The following is a 27,130-nucleotide window of genomic DNA, read 5'->3' on the forward strand; positions in this document are numbered from 1 at the left end:
AGTTCTGCATTAAGATTTTGACCGTTCAAAATAAACATTCAATTTTAACACAATTGGTATTCACACTCAGTCTACACAGATAGATAAATGCACATATGGTTGAAAAATGGAAGACTAGGAATCGAAGAACCTTTGGTTTACTCACGATTGTCATCAATTTCAATGTTCTACACAATCAAGTTCTGCTCAATGACGTAATGCTTTAATACAGGCAGGCTACAGAAAAAGAATCACTTGTTCCTGGACTCATTAGATGAATGATTTGAATAAGGGTAGCATGCTCCACGCTAGGACTAATTTTCCTAATATCAAAAGCGACTGGATAGTCAGTTCTCTTCAAGTATAAGAGTGAAAAAGTTAATAGTGTTTGTAGTTAAGAAGGCATTGATTTTTTAAAAAGAAAATCAAAGCACTGCTACAACTGGATTCTGATGAGTATCATGAACGCCAACCACGAAACACACCAACATTTCTGCCTTAGAGCAATGACCCCAGGACAAGTTTAAATATAGGGTTAACCACCCTTTGTTGGAACATGCATAGGTGGAGAGAAAGCTAGTCCTTTGATACTGTACTACAATTTACATCTTTCTCAAGGACTGTCATCAATGTTATTGTCTTGTTATAATTACTCATCACTGACACTTATATCCTGACACAATTTTGGGAATCATGTTGAATAATCAGGTTTAAAGCAGATATATTTAATGGTTAAAAGGCAGTTTCTTATCAAGTTTTAGTTAGGACAGTAATTTCTAATTTTGGAAATAGGTATATATTCATTGTTCAATAAGATCCTAGAAGAATAAAATCCCGCTTTTGATGAAAATCAATACTGTGATAAACATGGCAGACAATAATTACACCATGGAGATTTTTAAGTTGGGAAAGAAATATTCACCTACACTCTTATTTTTCATTCAGTGAAAATGTCTGTATACTCATAAATTTTACTTTACCAATGCTATCAACCAATGGCAAGAATATTTTTGAATTTTCTGGTCATCCCTTGAGATTAAGTCTCATGTAATCAGCATGCTTCAGACAATATGGAAATACTTACCAGGCATAGATGGAGCTGTTGCCCGGTGCCCATTGCTATTTATTGTTCCTTCGTATGCAACAGTTATATCATACACTGCATCAAGGTGGTCTCTCATTGTGTTAATCGCTACCCTCGTTGCCTTCACACGTGGTGACATTGCATGTCTTAGCTCTGGCAGCCCTGGAAGACAGTGAAAGAAATATTTACAAATGGGAAAGGACATGTCAACCAACAAATTATGTCTCAACAATGAAGTACAATACATAAAAGGTTTAAATGAAATGATAAAGCATCCCAGCTGTGGGGTTAAATCGGCAGTTTATGTTAATTGCAATTTCTCATTTGACACACCTTTTATTAAATATCAAAATCTACACTATATTTAGGAATAATAGGCTTAATATTGAAATATGATTACCTTTAGAAGTCTATAACAATGAAATGCAAAACGTCAACACAACAGAAACCAACACACAAACCTTTTTTGGGTGGCAATGATTGAAGTTGTGTAAAAATTTCATTTGACAAATGAACATTTCCAAATATAGTTGGTAAAAAAGGTTTCGGTTCCTACACACATTTAAAAATAAAATACTGCAACACTCAATTTCTTTTTCCAAGCACTTACACGTTTTAACATTTTCATTTAGCGCTTTTAACCCAAATTTCTTCTTAGGCAGTTCCTAGGGATAGAGATGACTTACTTTCATTCTGACAGGATAGGTTCAGAGATGGCTGCTAAGTCTATTGTGCAATCTGCAGACTCTGCCACATGTGGGCTTGTGATGCATGAAGGGTCGGGTAGATGGGTTGTTGTGAGGTTTACGTGCTCTCTCTCATGTTTTCACTTGCTCTGTGGGTGTTGCCAACTATGTATTTCGATGTGTTTGGTGCCTTCTCCAATTTGTTGGTCAAAAGCCAGAGACTCCCATGAGCCAACATGGATATTTGACCTCTTCAGGGATGCTGTGAGGATTGTTTTTCTGGGAATCTCCTGCCGCAAAGAATTCTGAGTAGAGCAGTTGCTTCAGTAGTCTTATTAGTGTAATGACAAGAGTATGAAATGCATCCTAATGGAATGAGTTACCGCATCTGTATTACATAGTTACTAAAGACTAAAACAAATTAAATTTTATCAACTATCTCTGGAGACTTGTATCGCATTTTTCAAATGAAATTACGGAATAACTCAAAACAATGCCACCCAAAACAGTTTAGGTTTGTATTCATTATTGTGCTGACCTTTGTCTCACTGTTCTATGCTTCCAGAGATAACAGACATCAAACTCTTGATCCCAACAAGAGCTGTATATAGGTCATGTGGCAGGATCTGAAATTTATAGCAAAAGGACATTGCAGATTTAAATGTTTCAATCGCTAAAAGACAACACTCATGCCATAGCCATAATAATGTACAAATGAAATGAAAGTCACCACGTGGTCAATCCACCTACCCTGTAATTACACTCTTACCGCAATGAAGCAAAATCTTTTAATTAAAGCACAACAAATTTACTCAGATGGTCCTGGAATATCCTGTCAAATTGCACAGAAAATGCTGCATGATTGGAGTACAGTACTAAATTCCAGTGCAGAACATCCATAAGTTGTGAGACAGTTGGCAAAGATTAAAGTTGACACCACTGGAATTTCTTACTTCTAAAACGGTTTAATTGACTCCAGCTTTCACTCTTTTGTCAATGAACCGACATCAAATAAAGTCATTGGAAATGTATGTTCAAATAACTCCAGTAAACTAGAAGCCAACAATAACAGCTTACGGGGGAAACTATTTCAGGAAAACTTAAACTGAAACCCTGGATTCTAAATTATTTGAAAACCAAAACATGATACATTCTGCACAAGTCTTTGGGTTGTGTGGATCACCAAATTGCACTCATAGAAAAATACAAATAACTCAATTAAAGAACAAATGCTTGAATGAAGGGGCCAAATTATTGAGCTGGAATTCCAATCAGCACAAAAAATATAGGTTGGCAAAATAGCTGCCAATTGCAATCTATTTTTGGATGATCAATATCAGTTTTTACTCTCCAATTCATTCGGCAGAGAAAGAGCGATACAGATGGGGTTGAATTTAAATTACACCCAATATCTAACAATAATTTTGACATTTGAGAAACGGTACTTTCCGAAAAGAGGACATTAAATTATTTGTTCAATAGTGTATCCTCAGGGCAGCACGCTGGCGCAGTGGGTTAGGCCTGCTGTCTCACGGCGCCGAGGTCCCAGGTTCGATCCCGGCTCTGGGTCACTGTCAGTGTGGAGTTTTCACATTCTCCCCGTGTTTGCGTGGGTTTCGCCCCCACAACCCAAAGATGTGTAGGCCAGGTGGATTGGCCATGTTAAATTGCCCCTTAATTGGAAAAAATGAATTGGGTACTCTAAATTTATTTAAACAATAGCGTACCCGTTAGCCTCTCAAGTTGCATTAGACTCATGTTTTTACAAAACATCAACAGTCACTCTGATTATGTACTTCGTTAATAATTCAAATATCCAAGGAAGTCATTTGTTGTACCATGGATGTTCAACAGTCGTGTTCTTTTAAAAAAGGTTGACTCAGCCTCCTGATAGGTAGATGTAGTCTTCACCAGTTTGGGATTGCACAGGGTAAAAGGAAAGAAAAAAGATATATACGAACAAGGAGTAGGCCATTCAACTCCTCAACCCTGCACCGCCAGTTAATAAGATGATAGCTGATCTGATAGTAACCTCAAACCTGCATCTCGACTACCCCAGATAACCTAGTACCCCCTTGTTTACCAAGAATCTAACCACTTCAGCCTTAAAAATATTCAAAGAGTTTGCTTCCACCTCCTTTTTAGGAAGAAAGTTCCAAAGATTTAAGACCATTAGTCTCATCTCAATTTTAAATGGCAAGCCCTAACAGCAATCCTGAGTTCTGGATTCTCCCACAAGAGAAAACATCCTCTTCACACCCACCCTGTAAAGATTCCTCAGGATCTTATATGCTTCAATCAAGCCGTGTCTTCTGAACTCCAGTCGATACAAGCATAGCCTGTCCAACCTTTTCTGAAGACAAGCTACCCATTCCAGGTTTTTGTCTGATAAACCTTGTCTGAACTGCTTCCAGTGTATTTACATATTTCTTGAAATAAGGTGACCAATACTGCGCGCAGTATTCAGTATCCAATTCACCTTGCAATAAATTATAATATTCTGGAATTACTTACTGTACCTGTATACTAACCTTTGTGATTCATGCACTGGGACACCCCGATCCCTCTGCATCTCAGAGCTCTGCAATCGCTCACCATTTGGATAATATGCTCGTTTTTCATTCTTCCTGCCAAAATGGACCATTTCATATTTTTCCCTATGATACTCCATTTGCCAGATATTTGGCAAATCACTGAACCTAGCTATATCTTTTTATAGCCTTATGTCCTCTTTACAATTTACTCTCCTGCCTATTTTTGTGCCATCAGCAAATTTGGCACCCATCTTTTCAACAACCAAGTCATTATTTTAAATTGTAAACTTTTGGAATTCCCAGTACTGATCCCCGTAGCACATCACTTATTGCATCTTGAAAAACCTGAAAAAGACCCATTTTGCCTACTCTGCTTCCTGTTAGCCAGCCAATCTTTTATCCACGCCAACATCCATTCCAATATGGCCTATATCAGGGGTGGGCAAACTTTTCCGTGCAAGGGCCACATTCAGAAATTCACAATTTTAAAGGGCCGCATAGTATATTAAGTAAAATAATTACTTCACCCGGTTATGATTCTGGGCGCCTCATGTAGAACATAGAAGATAGAACAGTACAGCACAGAACGGGCCCTTCGGCCCTCAATGTTGTGCCGAGCAATGATCACCCTACTCAAGTCAACGTATCCACCCTATACCAGTAAGTAACCCAACACCCCCCCCCCCCCCCCCCCCCCATTAACCTTAAAAAAAAATAAAAAAATAAAAATAAAAAATTTTTTATGACTTGGTGGGCCACATAAAAACCTTTGGCGGGCCGTAGTTTGCCCACCCCTGGCCTATATCATGAGCGTTTACATAACCACCTTTGATATGCCACTTTATCAAATGCCTTCTGGAAATCTAAGTACAGCGCATGCACTGGTTCCCCTTTTCCCCACAGCACAGGCTACTTCCTCAAAGAACACCAATAAATTGGTTAAACATGATTTCAGACAACCATGTTGGCTCTGCCTAATTGCCTTGAACATATACAAGTGCCTTGCTATAGCTTTCATCATTATAGCTTCAAACATTTTCCCTAAATCACATGTTAAGCTAACTGGCCTGTAGTTTTTGGATTTCTCTATCCTTCCTTTTTGAAAAATGGAGTTACATTTGCTATCTTATAATCTAATGGGACCTTCCCAGAATCTAATGGGATCTTCCCAAAATCAAAACCAATGCATAAACTATCTCATTAGACACTTTTAAGGCCCTAAGATGAAGTCCACCAGGACAGCTCCTACAATTTATCTGGCGACTGTCATTTTCCCCGAGTTCCTCCCTCCCTTCCATTTCATGGTTTATGGCAGCTTCTGGGATGTTACTTCTATCCTCTTGATGCAGGAGCGGCACGGTGGTGCAGTGGATAGCACTGCTGCCTCACAGCACTGAAGATCTGGATTCAATCCTGGCTCCGGGTCACTATCCATGTGGAGTTTACACATTCTCTCCATTGCTGTGTGGGTTTCACCCCACAACCTAAAGATGTTCAGGGTAGGTGGATTGGCTACGCTAAATTGCCCCTTAATTGGAATTTTAAAAAATTGGGTATTTTAAATTTAAACAAAAAGATTGATGTAAAATACCTGTTCATCTGCCATTTTTTTGTTTTCCATTATCAATTCTCTTACTTATCCATTTATGTTACTGGCTAGCTTGCTCTTGTAACTTTTCCCTCCTTATTAATCTTCTAGTTATCCTATGCTGTTCTGTCTAGTGTTTTGACCTGCCAGTGTTTTGACCTGCCACCTCTCTTTTCACCATTATATGCTTTTTCTTAAATTTTGTAAAATCTTTAACCTTTCTCGATAACTACAGATAGGGAGCCCATCCTTTGGACTTTACTCATTGGAATACATCTATTGCGTATTCGGAAATATCCCCTCAAATACTTGCCACAGCATCTCTATTGACCTACCCCTTGACCTAATTTGCCAATTCCTTTTAACTAGCACAGCATTCATGCCCTCATAATTACCCTTATTTAAATTTAAAAACAGTTTCAGACCCACTCCTCTCTCCCTCAAACGCAATGTGAAATTTAATCATCTTATCGTCGCTGCTACCTAGGGGCACCTTCACTATATCATTAATTACTCCCACCTTGTTGCTCAGTAGCAATTCTAATATAGCTTGCTCTCTGGTTGGCTCCAGAATATGATGTTCTACGAAATTATCCCCAAAACATTCAATGAACCCCTAATCCATACTATCGTTGCCCATCTGACAAGTACAATTAGTTCTTCCTTTATGCTCCACTGTATCATCCAGTTACTGTTAGGAGGCTTTTGCATGACTCCCATAAGTGACTTCTTGCCTTTACCGTTTCTCATGTCTACCCAAACCATTTCCTTATCGTTCTGCATTGTGCTAATACCATCATTAATTAACAGAGCCACCCATCACCTTTTCCTTGCTTCTATCTTTTCTAAATATCCTGCACCCTTCAATATTCATGTGCCAATACTAGGGGCTTTTCACAGTAACTTCATTTGAAGCCTACTCGTGACAATAAGCGATTTTCATTTTTTCATTTTCATTTCATACCCTCCTGTAGCCCGAGCTCCTGCCCCAAGTACCCTTGCGTGCCCCGCCTGCAGTCACACCGTCCTGTCCATGAATACTGACCATTTCCATAAAACCCTGTCCTCAAAGGCATGACTGCCTCTTAGTAGAAAGAACCCAGTTAACTTTTCCCTCCCAGATGCGTTGCAATGGCTCCAGCCTCCAGCTCAAACTCTGAGCTGAAGCTGCTCAAACTTCAAACACTTAATGCAGATGTGTTTGCCCTAGATAAAACTGGCATCCAGGAGCACCCACATGCTGCAGCTGTGAGACATCTGTCCTGCCATCCTTAATATGCTCTAATTAACTATTTATTTTATTCAATTAGATATTTTACTTTTGCTTTTATATACTTAATTAACTTTACCACCAGTTGCTATAGTACTTTGAACCTTTGGATAGAATAAACCTGTGTTGCTCATGACAAGGTCCAAAATACACACATCAGGTAACCATTAACTGAAACAGTCTACAATTCACAGCTTTTAAAAACAATTATATTTATTCATCAACAAAATATACTGCTACGGGGGAGGGGTGGGGGGCACACGGCCCACTCTACAGGTGTGGTACAGTAGAAAAGGGAAAAGTATTTTTTAAAAGCAAAACAACGTTTATTCTATGAACTCGAGTTAATCTTTTTAAAACATAGTGAACATCTTAGCAACCATTAATTCAAATACAACCCCCAAAGACTACAACACTAAGTAATCCGTAAGCTGTCCTTTTAACATCCAGAAGACTTAGAAAAAAAACCTTTAAACAGAAGCACATTAGGTTTACATTCACTACTGAGAACATTTTGTAATTCTGAATTCGCCAAATGATCAAGACATAGTCTTTTCATGGCAGAGAGATCAACAGTACACCTGCTCTGTCTGGCTTCAGCTCCAACACTGAAAACGAAACTAAAACACACACTGCAGCAAACAGCCTAAAACGAAAGTAAAAAGCTGACAGACACCCCAGCTCCACCCACACTCTGACATCACTGCAGTAATATGAGCAGCCAAACATTTCTCAAAGTGACATTCTCATGACACATCTCCATTTGTAATAAAAACTGCGTATATAAAATGATGCATCAGTTTTGCAGTTCCTCGCTCAAAGAACAAAGAAAGGTACAGTACAGGAACAGGCCCTTCAGCCCTCCAAGCCTGTGCCGGCCATGCTGCCTGTCTAAACTAAAATCTTCTACACTTCCTGGGTCCATATCCCTTTACTCCCATCCTATTCATGTATTTGTCAAGATGCCCTTTAAATGTCACTATCATCCCTGCTTCCACCACTTCCTCCGGCAGCGAGTTCCAGGCACCCACTACCCTCTGTGTAAAAAAGACTTGCCTCGTACATCTCCTCTAAACCTTGCTCCTCGCACCTTAAACCTATGCCCCCTAGTAATTGACCCATCTACCCTGGGAAAAAGCCTCTATCAACTCGGTCTATGCCTCTCATAATTTTGTAGACCTCTATCAGGTTGCCCCTCAACCTCCGTCGTTCCAGTGAGAACAAACTGAGTTTATTCAACCGCTCCATACCAGGCAACATCCTGATAAATCTCTTCTGCACCCTCTCTAAAGCCCCCACATCCTTCTGGTAGTGTGGCAACCAGAATTGAACACTAACCTCCAAGTGTGGCCTAACTAAGGTTCTATACAGCTGCAACATTGCCAATTATTATACTCAATGCCCTGGCCAATGAAGGCAAGCATGCTGTATGCCTTGTTGACTACCTTCTCCACCAATGCTGCCCTTAGTGACCTGTGGACCTGTACATCTGGATCTCTCTGATTGTTAATACTCTTGAGGGTTCTAGCATTCACTGTATATTCCCTACCTGCATTAGACCTTCCAAAATGCATTACCTCACATTTGTCCGGATTGAACTCCATCTGCCATCTTGCCGCCCAAGTCTCCAAACTATCTAACTCCTGCTGTATCCTCGGACAGTCCTCATCGCTATCCGCAATTCCACCAACCTTTGTGTCGTCCACAAACTTACTAATCAGACCAATTATATTTTCCTCCAAATCATTTATATATACTATGAACAGCAAAGGTCACAGCACTGATCCCTGCGGAACACCACTAGTCACAGCCCTCCAATCAGAAAAGCACCCTTCCATTGCTACTCTCTAACTTCTATGACCTAGCCAGTTCTGTATTCATCTTGCCAGCTCACCTCTGATCCCGTGTGACTTCACCTTTTGTACCAGTCTGCCATGAGGGACCTTGTCAAAGGCCTTACTGAAGTCCATATAGACACAATCCACTGCCCTACCTGCATCAATCATCTTTGTGACCTCTTCGAAAAACTCTATCAAGTTACTGAGATACGACCTCACCTTCACAAAACCATGCTGCCTCTCGCTAATACATCCATTTGCTTCCAAATGGAAGTAGATCCTGTCTCGAAGAATTCTCTCCAGTAATTTCCCAACCACTGACGCAAGGCTCACCGGCCTGTAGTTCCCTGGATTATCCTTGCTACCCTTCTTAAACAAAGTAACAACATTGGCTATTCTCCAGTCCTCTAGGACATCACCTGAAGACAGTGAGGATCCAAAGATTTCTGTCAAGGCCTCCTCTCTAGCCTCCTTCAGTATTCTGGGGTAGATCCCATCAGGCCCTAGGGACTTATCTACTGTAATATTTTTCAAGATGCCCAACACCTTGTCTTTTTGGATCTCAATGTGACCCAGGCTATCTACACACCCTTCTCCAGACTCTACCAATTCCTTCTTTTTTGTGAATACTAATGCTCAGCATGTAGCCACATGGTTAGCACTGCTGCCTCACAGTACCAGGGATTCCAGGTTCAATTCCAACCTGGGGTGACTGTGTGTGGAGTTTGCACGTTCTCGCTGTGTCTGCGTGGGTTTCCTCTGGGTTCTCCGGTTTCCTCCAGTCCAAAGATGTACGGATTAGGTGGATTGGCCATGCTAAATTGCCCTTAGTGTCCAAAGAAGTGTAGGTTAGATGGGGTTACAGGGATAGGACAGGGGAATGGACCTGGGTAGGGTGGTCTTTCAGAGAATCAGTGCAGACTCGATGGGCCGAATGGCCTCCATCCGCACTATAGGAATTCTATGATTATCTACGATAATATGATACTGGCAGCAGTAAATATTGGATAATATTTTAAAAAGAGCACATGGGGTCAAATGATTTGCTCAAAAACTGTAAAGGGTTGATTCTTCACCAATGGGAAGTAAAACAGCTTCACATTCACATACACTGGCAGCAGGAAGGAAATTAACCTTGTAATCAGCTACTTATCCAAGCCCACTGGAATTTTTTTAACATAAATTTAGAGTACCTAATTCATTTTTTCCAATTAAGGGGTACTTTAGCATGGCCAATCCACCTCCCCTGCACATCTTTGGGCTGTGGGGGGGCGAATCATACGCAAACAAGGGGAGAATGTGCAAACTCCACATGGACAGTGACCCAGAGTAGAGATTGAACCTGGGACCTCGGCGCTGTGGGGGAGAAGTGCTAACACTGCGCCACCGTGCTGCCCAGCCCATTGGAATGTAATGGTAGCTCAGGGATTTAACTGGACTTGCATGGCTCACCCATGTCTCCAGAAAGCTGTCCTGCGAAGCTAGTCAGGTTAGCCTATGGTCTGATAGGGAAAGTTCCTCATTCATTAGCACTTTATGCTGGATTAGAAGGACCCCAGCACCAGGAACGAGAGGCTCTGCCTTTACATTTGACCATTGGGTAAAACCTAGCCCATTTAATTCTCATTTCAAACTCTACAGAATTGTGGATTGTCCATAAGTAACCAGAGCCTTCTCTGTAACATATAAGTAAGCTACAACATCCATCACATAAGGCTAGTTTGCATTCTAGCTCATGAACGTCACAGTATCATCGAGCAAATAATGCATTGAAATTCCACAATGAACAATAAAAACGTTGCCTCTATTCATTCATCATGGGAAGTACAGCACCAAGATAAAACTGAAGAGGATGTTATGAAACTGAATGATGTAAAGACAAGTACAGTTTAAGTTCACATAATAAACAGGAACTAGCTAGTCTATATCCATTGTCACACAAGCTCTTTGATCAGGATGTACTTTTTATTCCTAATTCAACAAACAAAATGCAAATCACCAGCGTAAAAAAAAGTACCACTTATCAATATAAACATCGAACAAAACAATATTTGTTGGCTTTGAACTCCAGTAAACTTGCACCATTACAAATAATGTTGTTTAGATATAAAATGGGGGCAGCAGGGTAGCATGGTGGTTAGCATAAATGCTTCACAGCTCCAGGGTCCCAGGTTCGATTCCCGGCTGGGTCACTGTCTGTGTGGAGTCTGCACGTCCTCACCCTGTGTGCTCCGGTTTCCTCCCACAGTCCAAAGATGTGTGGGTTAGGTGGATTGGCCATGCTAAATTGCCCGTAGTGTCCTAATAAATGTAAGGTTAAGGGGGGGGGGGGGGGTTGGGTTACGGGTATAGGGTGGATATGTGGGTTTGAGTAGGGTGATCATGGCTCGGCACAACATTGAGGGCCGAAGGGCCTGTTCTGTGCTGTACTGTTCTATGTTCTAAATATATTAGAAATCAGAAAAGGTACCTTTTAACTTTAGAGATGTGTGAGGCAGGTTTTTTTATGCAGAGGGTGGTGAGTGCCTGGAACAGGTTGCCAGAGGAGGTTGTGGAGGCAGATATATTAACTGCGTTCAAAAGGCATCTTGACAAGGATAGGATGGGTGTAAAGGGATACAGCACAAGGAAGTGCTGAGGGTTTGGCCAAGGTTGGTATCATGACCAGTACAGACTTGGAGGGCTGAAGGGCATGTTCCTGTGCTGTGTTGTTCTTTATAATATTTAAATCTGAATGATGATCTGTACACTGAATAAGTCGATGTGCGTGGAAAGTTTTTTTACGCAGAGGGTGGTGGGTGCCTGGAACGCTTTGCCAGCAGAGGTGGTAGAGGCGGGCACAATCGCATAATTTAAGATGCATCTCGACAGATATATGAACGGGCAGGGAACAGAGGGAAGTAGATCCTTGGAAAATAGGCGACAGGTTTAGATAAAGGATCTGGATCAGCGCAGGCTGGGAGGGCCGAATGGCCTGTTCCTGTTCTGTAATTTTCTTTATTCTCTGGAAGCACAAGTTCATCATGCGATACCAACATGTGACCCTTTCATTCAGCTCTTCAAAGAAAATTTAGCCTGGGTTGCAGGAACTAATGAGATATTATCCGAACAGACTAGAAGGCATGTGGTGAATGATAAGTGAAATTGAATTAGAATGGAGAATGTGCAGATAATTCAGGTTACAGTTGCAGCACCGAGGAAGGATTTAGAGGTGTGTAATAAAGTGAAGATTCATCAAGCCAAGACAAGGGAAGGGAGGTTCTAGCTGACAGGGAAATTGGGAAAAATGTGAATGAGTTCATTGGAATATGGAAAATTAGGGGTTTGAGATTAAGAACTGCTGGGAGATAAATAGTGAAAGGTAATTTCCACCAGCTGTAAATTGGTAATAAGGTATAAATCGCTAAAAGTGTGTTTGAAGTTTTCTTTAAGTAGGCCATTGCTGTACCATTGGATTGGATTGGATTGGATTTGTTTATTGTCACATGTACCGAGGTACAGTGAAAAGTATTTTTGTGCAAGCAGCTCAACAGATCATTCAGTACATGGAAGAAAAGGGAATTAAACAAAATTCAAGAAAATACCTGAATACATAATAGGGCAACACAAGATATACAATGTAACTACATAAGCATTGGCATCGGTTGAAGCATACAGGGTGTAGTGTTAATGAGGTCAGTCAATAAGAGGGTCATTTAGGAGTCTGGAGACAGTGGGGAAGCTGTTTTTGAGTCTGTTCGTGCGTGTTCTCAGACTTCTGAATCTCCTGCCCGATGGAAGAAGTTGGAAAAGTGAGTAAGCCGGGTGGGAGGGATCCTTGATCATGCTGCCCGCTTTCCCCCGGCAGCGGGAGGTGTAGATGGAATCAATGGATGGGAGGCAGCATAAATCAGCATGATCAGCATAAAAATAATTTCATACAAAAAAATAATTGAATGAATATTCGAAGAGGAATGTCAGAGGCTACATTGAGTGGGAAAATTAACAGAGATAATTAGTGATCAAATAAACAAACATTTATAAAGGTCAGATCACAGTCAACATGGAGCAGATAATGTTCAATTTTGAGGAAATTATGGAAAATACAGAAGAATGAAATCACAGAATTTACAGTGCAGGAGGCATTCGGCCCATTGAGTCTGCACCAACATTCAAAACAGCACCCTACTTAAGCCCACGCCTCCACCTTGTCCCGGTGACTCCACCTAAGCTTTTGGATAGTAACGGACAATGTAGCATGGCCAATCCACCTAACCTGCACATCTTTGGACTATGGGACGGAACCAGAGTACCCGGAGGCAACCTATGCATAAACGGGGACACAGTCACCTGAGGCCGGAATGGAACCTGGGTCACTGGAGCTGTGAGGCAGCAGTACCATAGTGCCGCCCCAAAAATACACAATAAAGTTCATCTGGACTTCTGGAAAGCAGTTGATAAAAAAAGTGGTGCGTAATAAAAGGTGAGAAAACAGCATAAATAGGATTTGTAGTTGAGAAACATGGCTGAAAGGCAGGCAGTAGACTTCTGGCGGCGGCTGTGGAGTGGATGGCAACACATTTGGTGACTCCCACTCGAGGTGAAATGTTTTGGTCCTTCCCACCCGATTAACGGGGTGTTTGCTGGTGTAAGGTGCTTGAGCACTGAGTGATTGCAATACTCCACTGGTGGGGCCGGTTTATGGCTATCCAGACGAAGAGTTTAACAAGCAGTAGCTTGACCGTGAGTATATTTGAGGTGCAACACAGAGAAGATGGTGGAGGACGCTGGGGCATCGTTGCCTGCCCAGTTGTCTACCGAACAGCTTGTGAAGTTTTTAAACTTAGGAAGGAGGCCATACAGGACCTGGCAAATGTGATGGAGCCGTTCATGGCAGCTATCTAGAGAGTGGAGCACTGGCTGGTGGTGCAGGGTCTGGCACTTGAGAAGGTGGAGAAATCGATGGGGGAGCACGAGGACTGGCTGGCCTCGTTTTTAACGCAGAGATGGTGCTTGTGACGGATAGTCATAAGAGGCTGAGGGAGGAGGTAGAGGACCTCGAAAACCGTTCTAGGAGGCAGAATCTCCAGGTTGTGGAACAAACCCCGAGGAAACTGAAGGAATGCAGGCCGCAAAGTATATGACGGATATGCTGGAGAAGTGCAAAGTTACTGTGAAAACCTCCTAGTCGCCACATTCTGGCACCTGTTCTGGTACATGGAGGGAGACAGCACGTCTTTCGGGACTTGAGGAAGGAAACCCAGGCAGAACACGCAGACTCCGCACAGACAGTGTCCCAAGCCAGGAATTGAACCAAGGTCCCTGGCACAGTGAAACGACAGTGCTAACCACAGTGCTACTGTGACAGTGCCGCCCAGAAGTTGGCGGGGAAGGGCAACTTTGACCACCAACCCCCGGAAGAAGCTGAAGGCCGTGGAGCCACCTTCGGGAAACGGTGGTGGGGCTGCATCATTTTCTCGACAAGGAGAAGATAATGAAATGGGCGAGGCAGATAAAAAAGTGCACCTGGGAAGGAAACATGCTGAGAATATACTAGGACCTGGGTGCGGAGCTGGACAAGTGGTGGGCTGGTTATAATCAGATCAATGCTCTATAAGAAGGGGTGAAGTTTGGGGTGTTGTACCCTGTTTTTCTGTGCATCACACACCATAATTGGAGTTCTCAGACTTCTGAATCTCCTGCCCGATGGAAGAAGTTGGAAAAGTGAGTAAGCCGGGTGGGAGGGATCCTTGATCATGCTGCCCGCTTTCCCCCGGCAGCGGGAGGTGTAGATGGAATCAATGGATGGGAGGCAGCATAAATCAGCATGATCAGCATAAAAATAATTTCATACAAAAAAATAATTGAATGAATATTCGAAGAGGAATGTCAGAGGCTACATTGAGTGGGAAAATTAACAGAGATAATTAGTGATCAAATAAACAAACATTTATAAAGGTCAGATCACAGTCAACATGGAGCAGATAATGTTCAATTTTGAGGAAATTATGGAAAATACAGAAGAATGAAATCACAGAATTTACAGTGCAGGAGGCATTCGGCCCATTGAGTCTGCACCAACATTCAAAACAGCACCCTACTTAAGCCCACGCCTCCACCTTGTCCCGGTGACTCCACCTAAGCTTTTGGATAGTAACGGACAATGTAGCATGGCCAATCCACCTAACCTGCACATCTTTGGACTATGGGACGGAACCAGAGTACCCGGAGGCAACCTATGCATAAACGGGGACACAGTCACCTGAGGCCGGAATGGAACCTGGGTCACTGGAGCTGTGAGGCAGCAGTACCATAGTGCCGCCCCAAAAATACACAATAAAGTTCATCTGGACTTCTGGAAAGCAGTTGATAAAAAAAGTGGTGCGTAATAAAAGGTGAGAAAACAGCATAAATAGGATTTGTAGTTGAGAAACATGGCTGAAAGGCAGGCAGTAGACTTCTGGCGGCGGCTGTGGAGTGGATGGCAACACATTTGGTGACTCCCACTCGAGGTGAAATGTTTTGGTCCTTCCCACCCGATTAACGGGGTGTTTGCTGGTGTAAGGTGCTTGAGCACTGAGTGATTGCAATACTCCACTGGTGGGGCCGGTTTATGGCTATCCAGACGAAGAGTTTAACAAGCAGTAGCTTGACCGTGAGTATATTTGAGGTGCAACACAGAGAAGATGGTGGAGGACGCTGGGGCATCGTTGCCTGCCCAGTTGTCTACCGAACAGCTTGTGAAGTTTTTAAACTTAGGAAGGAGGCCATACAGGACCTGGCAAATGTGATGGAGCCGTTCATGGCAGCTATCTAGAGAGTGGAGCACTGGCTGGTGGTGCAGGGTCTGGCACTTGAGAAGGTGGAGAAATCGATGGGGGAGCACGAGGACTGGCTGGCCTCGTTTTTAACGCAGAGATGGTGCTTGTGACGGATAGTCATAAGAGGCTGAGGGAGGAGGTAGAGGACCTCGAAAACCGTTCTAGGAGGCAGAATCTCCAGGTTGTGGAACAAACCCCGAGGAAACTGAAGGAATGCAGGCCGCAAAGTATATGACGGATATGCTGGAGAAGTGCAAAGTTACTGTGAAAACCTCCTAGTCGCCACATTCTGGCACCTGTTCTGGTACATGGAGGGAGACAGCACGTCTTTCGGGACTTGAGGAAGGAAACCCAGGCAGAACACGCAGACTCCGCACAGACAGTGTCCCAAGCCAGGAATTGAACCAAGGTCCCTGGCACAGTGAAACGACAGTGCTAACCACAGTGCTACTGTGACAGTGCCGCCCAGAAGTTGGCGGGGAAGGGCAACTTTGACCACCAACCCCCGGAAGAAGCTGAAGGCCGTGGAGCCACCTTCGGGAAACGGTGGTGGGGCTGCATCATTTTCTCGACAAGGAGAAGATAATGAAATGGGCGAGGCAGATAAAAAAGTGCACCTGGGAAGGAAACATGCTGAGAATATACTAGGACCTGGGTGCGGAGCTGGACAAGTGGTGGGCTGGTTATAATCAGATCAATGCTCTATAAGAAGGGGTGAAGTTTGGGGTGTTGTACCCTGTTTTTCTGTGCATCACACACCATAATTGGAGTCTCATTTTGATACGCTAGAGCAGGCGATTGAATTTATGAGAGACCATGGCTGGGAGGTGTGTGAGGACACTGAACTTTGGAGATGTTAAAGTGGGAATGCGGGTTCACACGATGGGCGGATTGGTATATTCAATGAATATTGGTGTGGAGTGGGTGAGTGTACTTCCATTTCTGTTTGTTCTGGTTGTGGGAAGGTCAGCTGTGGGGAGGGGGGGCAGTCTGAGGCCTTGGGCGGAGGCCATCATGCTAACTGGTTGGTTAGTTAACGGTAGTGAAGTGGGGGATCGAAGGGAGGAGGGATTGGGGGAGGGGGGAGTTGAGCCGGATGCTGGCACAAGAGGTGGTGCAGTTGGATAAGAGAAGGCGCATTTCTTCAGGAGAACCGCCTGAAGTTGGGGCACCAGGCGAGGCTGAGGAAGGGTTGGGTGCGGCAGGTGTTCCATATGGAGCTGGATCTGAAGACGAGGGGGGTTGCGGTGCTGGTTAAGAAGAGCATGGCCTTTGAGGTCGGTAGGATTGTATCCGATCCTGGGGGCAGGTTTGTGATGGCTAGTGGGAGGTTAGAGTCTGTGGTGCCATTGAATATTTATGCCCCAAATTGGGATGACGTGGATTTTCTGAAGTGGTCTTAGGGAAGATTCTGGACCTGGATATGCATCGGCTGGTTATAAGGGGACATTTCACCACGGTTCTGGATCCTAGATCAGACCGACCGTGTCATAGGTCCCTGAAAGTCCCTGAAAGTTTCGGCTTAGGCGATGGATTTTATAGTGTATTGGGGGAGGGGGCAACTGGGTGGATCTGCGAGTGATGCAGTGGAGAGGCTCAACGGCCGTAGTGGAGGTTGGATGTGGGATCACTGGCGGACAAGTGGGTATGCGAGAGGGTGGCCATTCAAAACTATGTGGGGCTGAACAAAACAGGGGAGGTCACGAGGTTGTGGGAGGTGCTAAAAGAGGTAGTAAGGGGAAAATTCATATCTATTGCAGCGGACAGGGAGAGAGTGGAAAGGACAGAGAGGCTGAGGTTGGTTGAGGACATCCTGAGTGTGGAACAGAGATATTCGGTGGTGCCTGATGAGGTGTTACCAACGGAGAGGCAGAGGCTCCAAATTAGTTTTGGATGGTATCCACTGGGAAGGCGGTAGGGCAGTTGCAAGGGGCCAGAGGGGCGGTTTATGAGTAAGAGGAGAAAGCGAGCAGGATACTTGCATATCAGTTTGAGGAAGCAGACGGTGGCAAGAGAGATTGGAAGGGTGCGGGATGGGAGGGGCACGGTGGTATCGGAGCCAGAGTGGGTGAATTAGGTCTTTGAGGTCTTCAATCGGAGGTTGTACGAGTCGGAGACTCCAGTTGAGGATGAAGACTTCAGGCGGTTCTTGGATGGACTGAAGTTCCAGAAAGTTGAGAAGGCGAAGGTACAGGGGTCGGGGGCACAGATTGGGGTTAGGGAGGTGATGGACTGTGTGGGGTTCGATGCAGGTGGGAAAGGCCCCCGGTCCAGAAGGCTTTCCAGCTGAGCTTTATTAGACGTTTGGGTTGGAGCTGGGGCCTCCTTGCTCATTGGGGTGTATAATGCTCAAGGGGGGAACACCCCCCCCCCCCCCACTTTTGCAGACTTCTATAAATCGCTCATTTTAAAGGGTAAAGACCCGGAGCAGTGTGCATCATACCTCCCAATTTCACTGTTGAATGTAGACTTAAAGTTGTTGAGGAAGGTGTTGGCGTCGCAGATGGAGAATTGTGTGCCAGGGTGACAGGAGAGGACCAGACAGGGTTCGTGAAGGGGCGGCAGCTGTCGGCAAATATGAGGCTGCTGCTGAATGTCATTTTGATGCCCTCGGAAGGTTGGGAAGTGTAAATGGTGGAGGCAATGGACGTGGAGAAAGTGTTCGATCGGGTTGAATGGGCATATCTGTTGGAGGTGTTGGGTCGGTTTGGGTTTGGATAGGGGTTTGCGGATTGGGTTGGTACAAGGCACCCAAGGCTAGTGTTCGGACAAAGAGTACTTTGGTCTATACCAGGGGACAAGACAAGGGGATCAGCTCTCCCCACGTTTTTTTGTCTTGGCGATAGAAGCATTGGCAATGGCGGTTATGACGTCGAGGGGATGGAGTTGAATTGAGTGGGCAACGGTGTCTTTGTCTGCAGATGACCTCCTGTTGTACATTTCGGACCCGATTGGGAGTTTTGATAGGGTCATGGGGACCCTGGATGAGTTTGGCCGTATTTTGGAAATAAATTGAATATGGGGAAAAGCAAGGTGTTCCCAATTTTTTTTTTCCTTTATTCATTTGCGGGATTCGTTGGCGTGGCTGGTCCTTCTGTTAACACCGGTTCGGTACTCCACGAGCCGGGTGGTGGTTTCGCCATCAAGTGTTTGGAAACAGTGTAGAGAGTACTTTGACTGGAAGGTATGTCGTTGAGGGCACCGATTTGCAGGTTTGCGCTGGCAGGGTTAGATGCAAGGTTCCGGGTGTGGCAGCAAGTGGGGATAGAGTACTTCAGGGATTTGTTCGTGGGAGAAAAGTTTGCGGGTGTGGAGGAACTCGAGGAGACATAACCGTTACCAAAGGGGAACATTTTAAAAAAAAAATTTAGAGTACCCAATTTTTTTTTTTTCCAATGAAGGGGCAATTTAGCATGTCCAATCCAACTAACCAGCACATCTTTGGGCTGGGGAGGGGTGAAACCCACGCAGACACTGGGAGAATGTGCAAACTCCACAAGGACAGTGGCCCAGGGCCGGGATTCGAACCCGGGTCCTCAGCACCGTAGTCCCAGTGCTAACCACTGCGCCACATGCCGCCCTTAAAGGGGAATAGGTTTAAGTATCTGCAAGCTAGGGGCTTTGACAGGAAGGAGGCTTTGTCCTTTCCGGCGCTGCCGCCCCCAGTGCTGCAGGATAAATTACTGTCCCAGGATGACATTGGGGAGGGTAAAGTGGTGGATATGTATGGGGAGCTGATGAAGATAGAGGGCGCTTCTTTGGAGGAGATTCACGCAAGTGGGAGGAGGAGTTGTGGGCCGGTGTGTGGAGGGAAGTCTTGCGGAGAATGAATGTTTTCTCGTCATGTTCGCAGTTAAGCTTCATCCAATTTAAGGTGGTGCACACAGCCCACATGATGGTATCCCGGATGAGCCGGTTCTTCTTGGAGGGGAAGATAGGTGTGGGCTGTGTGCGGGAGGGCCGGCGAATCATGTGCACTTGTCCGAAGCTGAGGGAGTTCTGGAAGGTATTTCCGGATGTAATATGTAAGATTCTGGGGGTGGGGGTGGTTCTGAGTCTCGACAGTGTAGGGTGGATATTAAAGTTTTCTTATACCAAACTAGAAGCATTAGAAAACTGTCAGGGAGAGGACAGGAAACTAGAGGAGAATATTAACAATTTAGGGGAATGGGTAGATAAGAAGAGTTAAAGGAGAAGTAGGCAAAGTAAGTAATTTGGAAATAAAAATTCAAGAATCAAAAAATATCTGAAAAGGCAAACTTCTCAATGCAGTGAGGGAACCAAGGGATCTAGATATGTCAATGTACAGATCCCTTCAGGTGGGTGGAGATGCGAGAAAATGGGAATTTGGAATGACTACCAAGACAGTTTGAATAAAGAAAAACTGTAACTGCATAAAATAACTACAACTTGCATTGTTCTTGAACGGTAAAAAGAGATAAAACAGCCTTCAAAAAAAAAAGACAATGCGAATGTACCAGCATACAATTTCTGTACCAGCATGGAACTAGAGCTATATCACACAAGACTGACATATTGAAATTAACAAGATAAATACAAATTATTAGATTCTAGATGCAGTTAGCACATTCTCGCCCCCACAATCCAAAGATGTGCAGAGGAGGTGGATTGGCCACGCTAAATTGCCCCTTAATTGGGGCGGAAAAAAACGAACTGGGTACTTTAAATTAAAAAGAAAAAAAAATGGGTTTACGATAGATTCTATTGGTAGGCAAATTTAAGAGGGCATTATTGCAAGAAATGTACTAGCGCCTGGAATTTCCACTATTCACTTGAAATCAGCCAAACCAGCTAAAGTAGAGGAATTTTAAGTTCAAGGTAAATTGACTAAATCGTTTCCGTGATCATTAACCCAACCCTGGCTTCAAATTCTTCAAGCTAGAACCAGGGTCCTGCTTACACATCCAGACTGAAATAATGAGTATGGCGTGTTTCCACTGATTGCAGCCATCCAGAAAGGCTGTTAAAATTAAATAAGCAAAATACTGCAGATGATGGAATCTGAAAGGAGGATGATTCTGGGAAACCTCAGCAGGCCTGGCAGCACTGGTAAGGAAGAAAACAGCGTTAACCTTTCAAGTTCCTTTGGTTCTTCGTTGGAATTGAAAGAGGGAGAATGTGTTAGATATTGAAGTGTAGCTGTGAAAGATTGCAAAAGAATTAGCAACTTTACGGACAAGGCAATTGGCCTGGTGAGGGAGCGGAAGGGTGTGTTTGCATGGAGCAATACGTATATTGGATATTTTAAATAAAATGCTGAATAAGGTGGCACGGTGGCGCAGTGGTTAGCACTGCTGCCTCATGGGGCAGAGGACCCGGGTGGCCCTGGGTCATGGTCCGTGTGCAGTTAGCACATTCTTGCCCCCACAATCCAAAGATGTGCAGAGTAGGTGGATTGGCCATGCTAAATTGCCCCTTAATTGGGGCGGAAAAAAAACGAACTGGGTACTTTAAATTAAAAAGAAAAAAAAAAGGGTTTAAGATGGAGGAGAAAGTTCACAATCTAAAGCTACTGAACTCAGAGAGTACCATGGGCTGCAACACGCCTAACCGAAGACGAGATGCTGTTCCTCCAGCTTGCGCCGAGCTTCACTGAAGCACTGCAGCAGGCCAAGAATGGACATATGGACATGAGAGCAAGGTGTTAAGCTAGCATGGCAAGGCACATCGGTAGCTCCAAAGACTGTACTGCCCATCCAGTGCCAAGGGCATCATCCTACGGCCAGAAAATTAGTTAGATGAGAGAGGGTTGTCAAGGTCCAGAAAGAACCAAATGACGTGACAACCTAATTCCTAGTTGTGTCAATGAGTGTTTGAGGAGTTAGGGCTGAAATTAAAAAGCAGAACTGGACAGGCAGTCTCTAGATTGTTACTTGAGCGATGCACAAATTAACAAATAGATTTGTAGCTTAAATGTCTCATTGAAAGTGGCGCGGGAGATTAGTTTGCCACTGGCAGCAGTAATGAGATGATGTGGAGATGCCGGCGTTAGACTGGGGTGAGCACAGTAAGAAATCTTACAACACCAAGTTAAAGTCCAACAGGTTTGTTTCACATCACTAGCTTTCGGAGCACTGCTCCTTCCTCAGGTGAATTAAGAGGTAGGTTCCAGAAACAGATACATATAGACAAAGTCAAAAATGCAAGACGATACTTTGAATGCGAGCAGTAATGAGGAAAGAGGGAGCAGTTGCTTTGTGACAAGCTCAACTTAAACCAGGAGACAGTGTCCTGCAAACTGAATAACTAGGGCAGTGGAATGGCTTTAAACTAATGAGTGGAGATGGGGTATTGGTGAGAGGATACAGGAAAGGTCAAATTCAGCCCCAGCAAAAGAAATGTTACGGCTGTAAAGCAATGCAGCAATTCGGGAACATGAGAGTAGATTGTGACAGGAAGGTCAGAGAGCTTAAAATGAATACGGCTCAAGTGGCTGAAGGAACAGAAAAAACTGCAAAGCATTTGCAACGAAACAGATGAATTAACAGCATTGACAGGAAAAAAAGGGGGGGGGGGGTGCTTGATGCGCCAGCCAATATGGAGACATAGCTGCAGATTGACCAAAGGGAATTAAATATTCCAGGATACTTGATTTTTAGAAGAGATAGGCAAAATGGAAACGGACAGACAATAACCCAAGTAAAGGCTGGGATGAAACACTAGATAGAAAAGATTTTATAGCAGAAAAACCAAGGTATAGGATTCATTTGGGTGAAACAAATAAACAAGGGGTAGGAAACACAGGAGTTAGCAGGCCCCCCATGAACAGTAGTTGCAATGTCAGAGAATATAAATCATGAACCCAAACAAAATGTGCAACGGTACATACCTGGAATATTGTGAACAGTTTTGAACCCCTTATCTAAGGAAAGATATACTGGCACAGGTGGCAGACCAGGGAAGGTTCATAGAATTCTACAGAGTAGAAGGAGGCCATTTGGCTATCTGGTCTGCACTAACGCTCCGAAAGAGCACCCCACCTAGGCCCACGTCCCCACCCTGTCACGGTAGCCTCACCTAACCCTTTGGGCACCAAGGAGCAATTTCAGCATGGCCAATTTACCTAACCTGCACATCGTTGGACTGTGGGAGGAAATCGAAGCTCCCGGAGGAAACCCATGCAAACATGGGGAGAATGTGCAAATCCTACACAGCCAGACCCAAGGTTGGAATCAAACCTGGGTCCCTGACGCTGTGAAGCAGCAGTGCTAACCACAGCCACCCTTTACTAGGTTGATCACGGGGATTTTCATGAGGAGAGGTTACATAGGTTGAAAAAAAAGCAAATTACTGCGGATGCTGGAATCTGGATCCAAAGAGAAAATGCTGGAAAATCTCAGCAGGTCTGGCAGCACTGTAGGGAGAGAAAAGAGCTGATATTATGAGTCCAGGTGACTCTTTGTCAAAGGTCATCTGGACTTGAAACGTTAGCTCTTTTCTCTCCCTACTGATGCTGCCAGACCTGCTGAGATTTTCCAGCATTTTCTCTTGGGTTAAGTAGGTGGGCCAGTACTCATTTGTGTTTAGAAGAATGAGAGGCGACCTTATTGAGACATATAGGAAGAGGGGCTTAGCAGGGTAGATGCTGAGAGATTGTTTCCCCTTGTGAGACAGTTCAGGACCGGTGGGCATAATCTCAGTAAGGGGTCAACCATTTAAGTCTGAGATGAGGAGAAATGTCTTCACTTAAGATGGTAGTGAATTTGTGGAATTATTTACTGTCGAGGGCTGTAGTGGCTGGGTCGTTAAGTATGTTCAAGGCTGGGATAGACAGATTTTGAATCTGTAAGAGAATCAAGGGTTATGGGGATAAGGCAGGAAAACAAATTTGAGGGTTATATCAGATCAGCCAGATCTCATACTTCTGCTCCTATGTCTTAGGTAACACCACAATTGGGGGACTTTAATCTTCATAAAGACTGAATTATAGAGATATGGATTTGGAAAAATTTGAAAACAAGGATGAGAATTTTAACATCTAGGTGTTGCTTGCTCAGAAGCCAATGTAGGTCAATGAACAGAGGGATGCAATTAGAACAGAGGCCAGATGCAGCATAAAAGATTCCTCTCCCCAACTCGTACACACACAAATGTTGCACTTCAGTCTTCTACTCCTGTGGCTCCGACAAGTGAAACTGCCAATTTAGTGCTTATAACAGGAGCAGAATCTGTCAATGCCAGTTTCTCCTGTAGACCTTATAACCAATGGAGTGTGTTACCCATTCCTCTAGACAACAATTGAATCAATGTCCAGGAACAGTACATAGTTCTCTCTAATATTTGAAAAATTACAACCTCACCTTCTTTACGAGCGTATGCTTGGCTTGCCGCAATCACTTGCGGGTTATCTGGGTTGTAACGGGTTCCTTCTGGGAAAATCACAAGATACGCCTGAGGAGGAAAAAAAAAATTGTTCATTTTAAAAGTGGTTAGTTTCAGCTGTTTTCAACAGGTAGCTGAAAAACATACTACAAGCAAATACTGGTTAACAGTTAGCTTTTTTATCATAGCCAAAGTGCAACAGCTTTCTATCATATTTGAAATGAATAAGTTTGGACCAGGCCCTTGGAGGTGAAGAGGCTTGCAGTCAAGTACCTCCAAAGAAATTAAACAAACTGGAGGTGGGGTGTAGGGTGCTTGAAGCACAAACTCAACTACTTTTCGCATTCTGCCATAACATCAACCAATTAGATCATCAGATATTCGAAATAACAGTCCCTGTATCTTGAAGACTGGGGGAGAGAAGGGTGAGAAGAGTAATGTGCCTTACTGAAGATGTCAATGACCTGCCACTGAGGATTGTATTGCAAAGCTCAAAATGCAAAGGACATCCAAAAAAAGACAAGATGCTTAGCTGTTAATGTTATTCTAGCAGTTAGGGGACGAATTTCAGATCATTAAACATGTTTATATTTTGTTACCTTCAAATCTAACACTCCATCCCAAGATCTTAACTTGCTCCATAAAATGCAATGTTAGGAACCAGTATTAACAAAGCATAGGTCCCCATCTGGCACATTGTACCCCCCACTAAATAATGTTCATTGGACAAAATCAAAAATATATGCAATCCCTGGGAACATGAACTGAGTTATCCACTCCTAGGAACATAGCAACGAGTTTTAACCAAAGATAGCAATGAGTTCTAACCACTGAGTGCTGTCTTGGCCGAGAGAGGGCACTTCTCAGGGTTGGGTGAAAACTAAAGGTTAGGTGGAACTGGGAGCCGAGACTACAAGGGAGAGAAATGACTGGTAAGTCTCCAGGGGCAGAGCTGGAGACCTGACAAATTTGAATATATCTGGTAAGTAGTGTGACTGGTAAGTAGTTTTTCTTTTTTTTTAAAAATCTTTGTTTGGGCGGCATTGTATTAGTATAAATTAACCTAAGGGTTAAGACATGGCAGAAGATCTCAGACCCGTGTCATCCTCTGCTTGTGCAATGTGGAGATCAGGGTCATGTCCACTGTCCTTGGCTCCTTCACGTGCAAGTAGTGTGTCCAGCTGCAGCTCTGGTTAGACCGTTTGACGCTATGGGGCTGCGGATGGACTCACTTCGGAGCATCCACAATGCTGAATAAGTTGTGGACAGCACGTTTAGCGGGTTGGTCACACCGCAGATACCCTGTACTAAGGGAGATAGGGAATGCGTGACCTACAGACAGAGGAAGAGGAGGAAGGCAATGCAGGGGTTGCCTGCGGTCATCTCCCTCCAAAACAGGTATACCGGTTTGGAACTGTTGGGGAGATTGCTCACCAGGGGAAGGCAGCAGCAGCCAGGTTCATGGCACCGTGGTTGGCTCTGCTGCGCAGGAAGATAGGAAAAAGTGGCAGAGCTATAGTGATAGGGGGTTCGATTGTAAGGGGAGTAGACAGGTGTTAATGCGGACGCAAACGAGACTCCAGGAAGGTATGTTGTCGCCCGGGTGCAAGGATCCTGGATGTCTAAATGGGGAGGGTGAACAGCCAGCTGTTGTGGTGCATATAGGCACCACTGATGTAAGTAAAAAACGGGATGAGGTTCTACATGCTGAATTTAGGGAGCTGGGAGGTAAACTAACTAAAAAGTAAGACCTCAAAAAGGTAGTAATCTCAGGATTGCTACCAGTGCCACGTGCTAGTCATAGCAGGAATAACAGGATAGACAGGGTGAATGCATGGCTTGAGAGATGGAGGGAGGGGTTCAGATTTTTGGGACATTGGAACCAGTTCTGGGAGGAGAGGTGGGACCTGGGCAGGACTGGAACCAATATCCTAGGGCGGTTGTTTGCTAGTGCTTTTGGAGAGCATTTAACCAAATGTGACAGGGGGAATGGAAACCAATGCGGGAAGTCAGAGGGTAGTAAAGAGGGGATAGAAACAAAAGCCAGTAAGGAGAAAAGTGGAAGGCAGAGAAACAGATTGAACTGCATTTATTTCAATGCAAGAGACCTAACAGATGAACTCAGGGCATGGCTAGGTTCATGGGACTGTGATATTATAGCTATTACTGAAACATGGCTAAAAGAGAGGCAGTACTGGCAGTTCAATGTTCCGGGGTACAGATGCTATAGGAAAGATAAACCAGGAGTTAAGAAAGGAAGGGGAGTTCCGTTTTTCATTAGGCACAACATCACGGCAGTACAGAGAGAGGATATATCCAAGGATTAGTCCACTGAGTCTATATGGGTAGAACTGAAGAATAAGAAGGACTAGATCACTTTGATAGGACTGTACTAAAGGCCCCCATTTAGTCAGCGGGAAATCGAGAAGCAAATATGCAAGGAGATTACAGATAGCTGCCGGAAAAATAGGATGGCAATAGTAGGGGACTTCAACTTTCCCAACATTAACTAGGACAGCAATAGCATTGGGGGTTTGGATAGAGAAAAATTTGTCGAGTGGATTCAGGAAAAATCCCTCAATCAAAGTGTGGATGGCCCGACTAGAAAGGGGGCAAAACTTGACCTCCTCTTGGGGAATAAGGAAGGGCAGGCAACGAAGTGTGAGGGATCACTTGGGGACCAGTGACCATAATTCCATTAGATTAAAGATAGCTATGCAGAATGATAGTTCTTTTTTAATAATCTTGATTATTGTCACAAGTAGGCATACGCTACAATGAAGTTACTGTGAAAAGTCCCTAGTCGCCACATTCTGACGCCTGTTCGGGCACACTCGGAGAATTCAGAATGTCCAATTCACCTAACAAGCACATCTTTAGGGACTTGTGGGAGGAAACCGGAGCACCTGGAAGAAACCCACGCAGACACGGGGAGAATGTGCAGACTCCGCACAGTGACCCAAGCGGGAATCGAACATGGGACCCTGATGCTGTGAAGCAAGCGTTAA

General features: G+C 44.1%; 1 protein-coding gene across 1 annotated transcript in view; it reads right to left on the reverse strand.

Annotated features, from left to right (window-relative positions):
- Nucleotides 1-27,130, reverse strand: part of agpat5 (1-acylglycerol-3-phosphate O-acyltransferase 5 (lysophosphatidic acid acyltransferase, epsilon)) — a 206,835-nt gene that overhangs the window by 81,580 nt on the left and 98,125 nt on the right. Inside the window, exons 5-6 of the mRNA XM_038800425.1 lie at nt 24,101-24,191; nt 1,064-1,225 (exon numbers count right to left, since the gene is read on the reverse strand). Coding sequence (XP_038656353.1) covers nt 1,064-1,225; nt 24,101-24,191 — 253 coding nt within the window. The remainder of the gene's footprint in view (nt 1-1,063; nt 1,226-24,100; nt 24,192-27,130) is intronic.

Source organism: Scyliorhinus canicula, chromosome 6 (genome assembly GCF_902713615.1).
Source record: "Scyliorhinus canicula chromosome 6, sScyCan1.1, whole genome shotgun sequence".
NCBI classification, from domain to species: domain Eukaryota; kingdom Metazoa; phylum Chordata; class Chondrichthyes; order Carcharhiniformes; family Scyliorhinidae; genus Scyliorhinus; species Scyliorhinus canicula.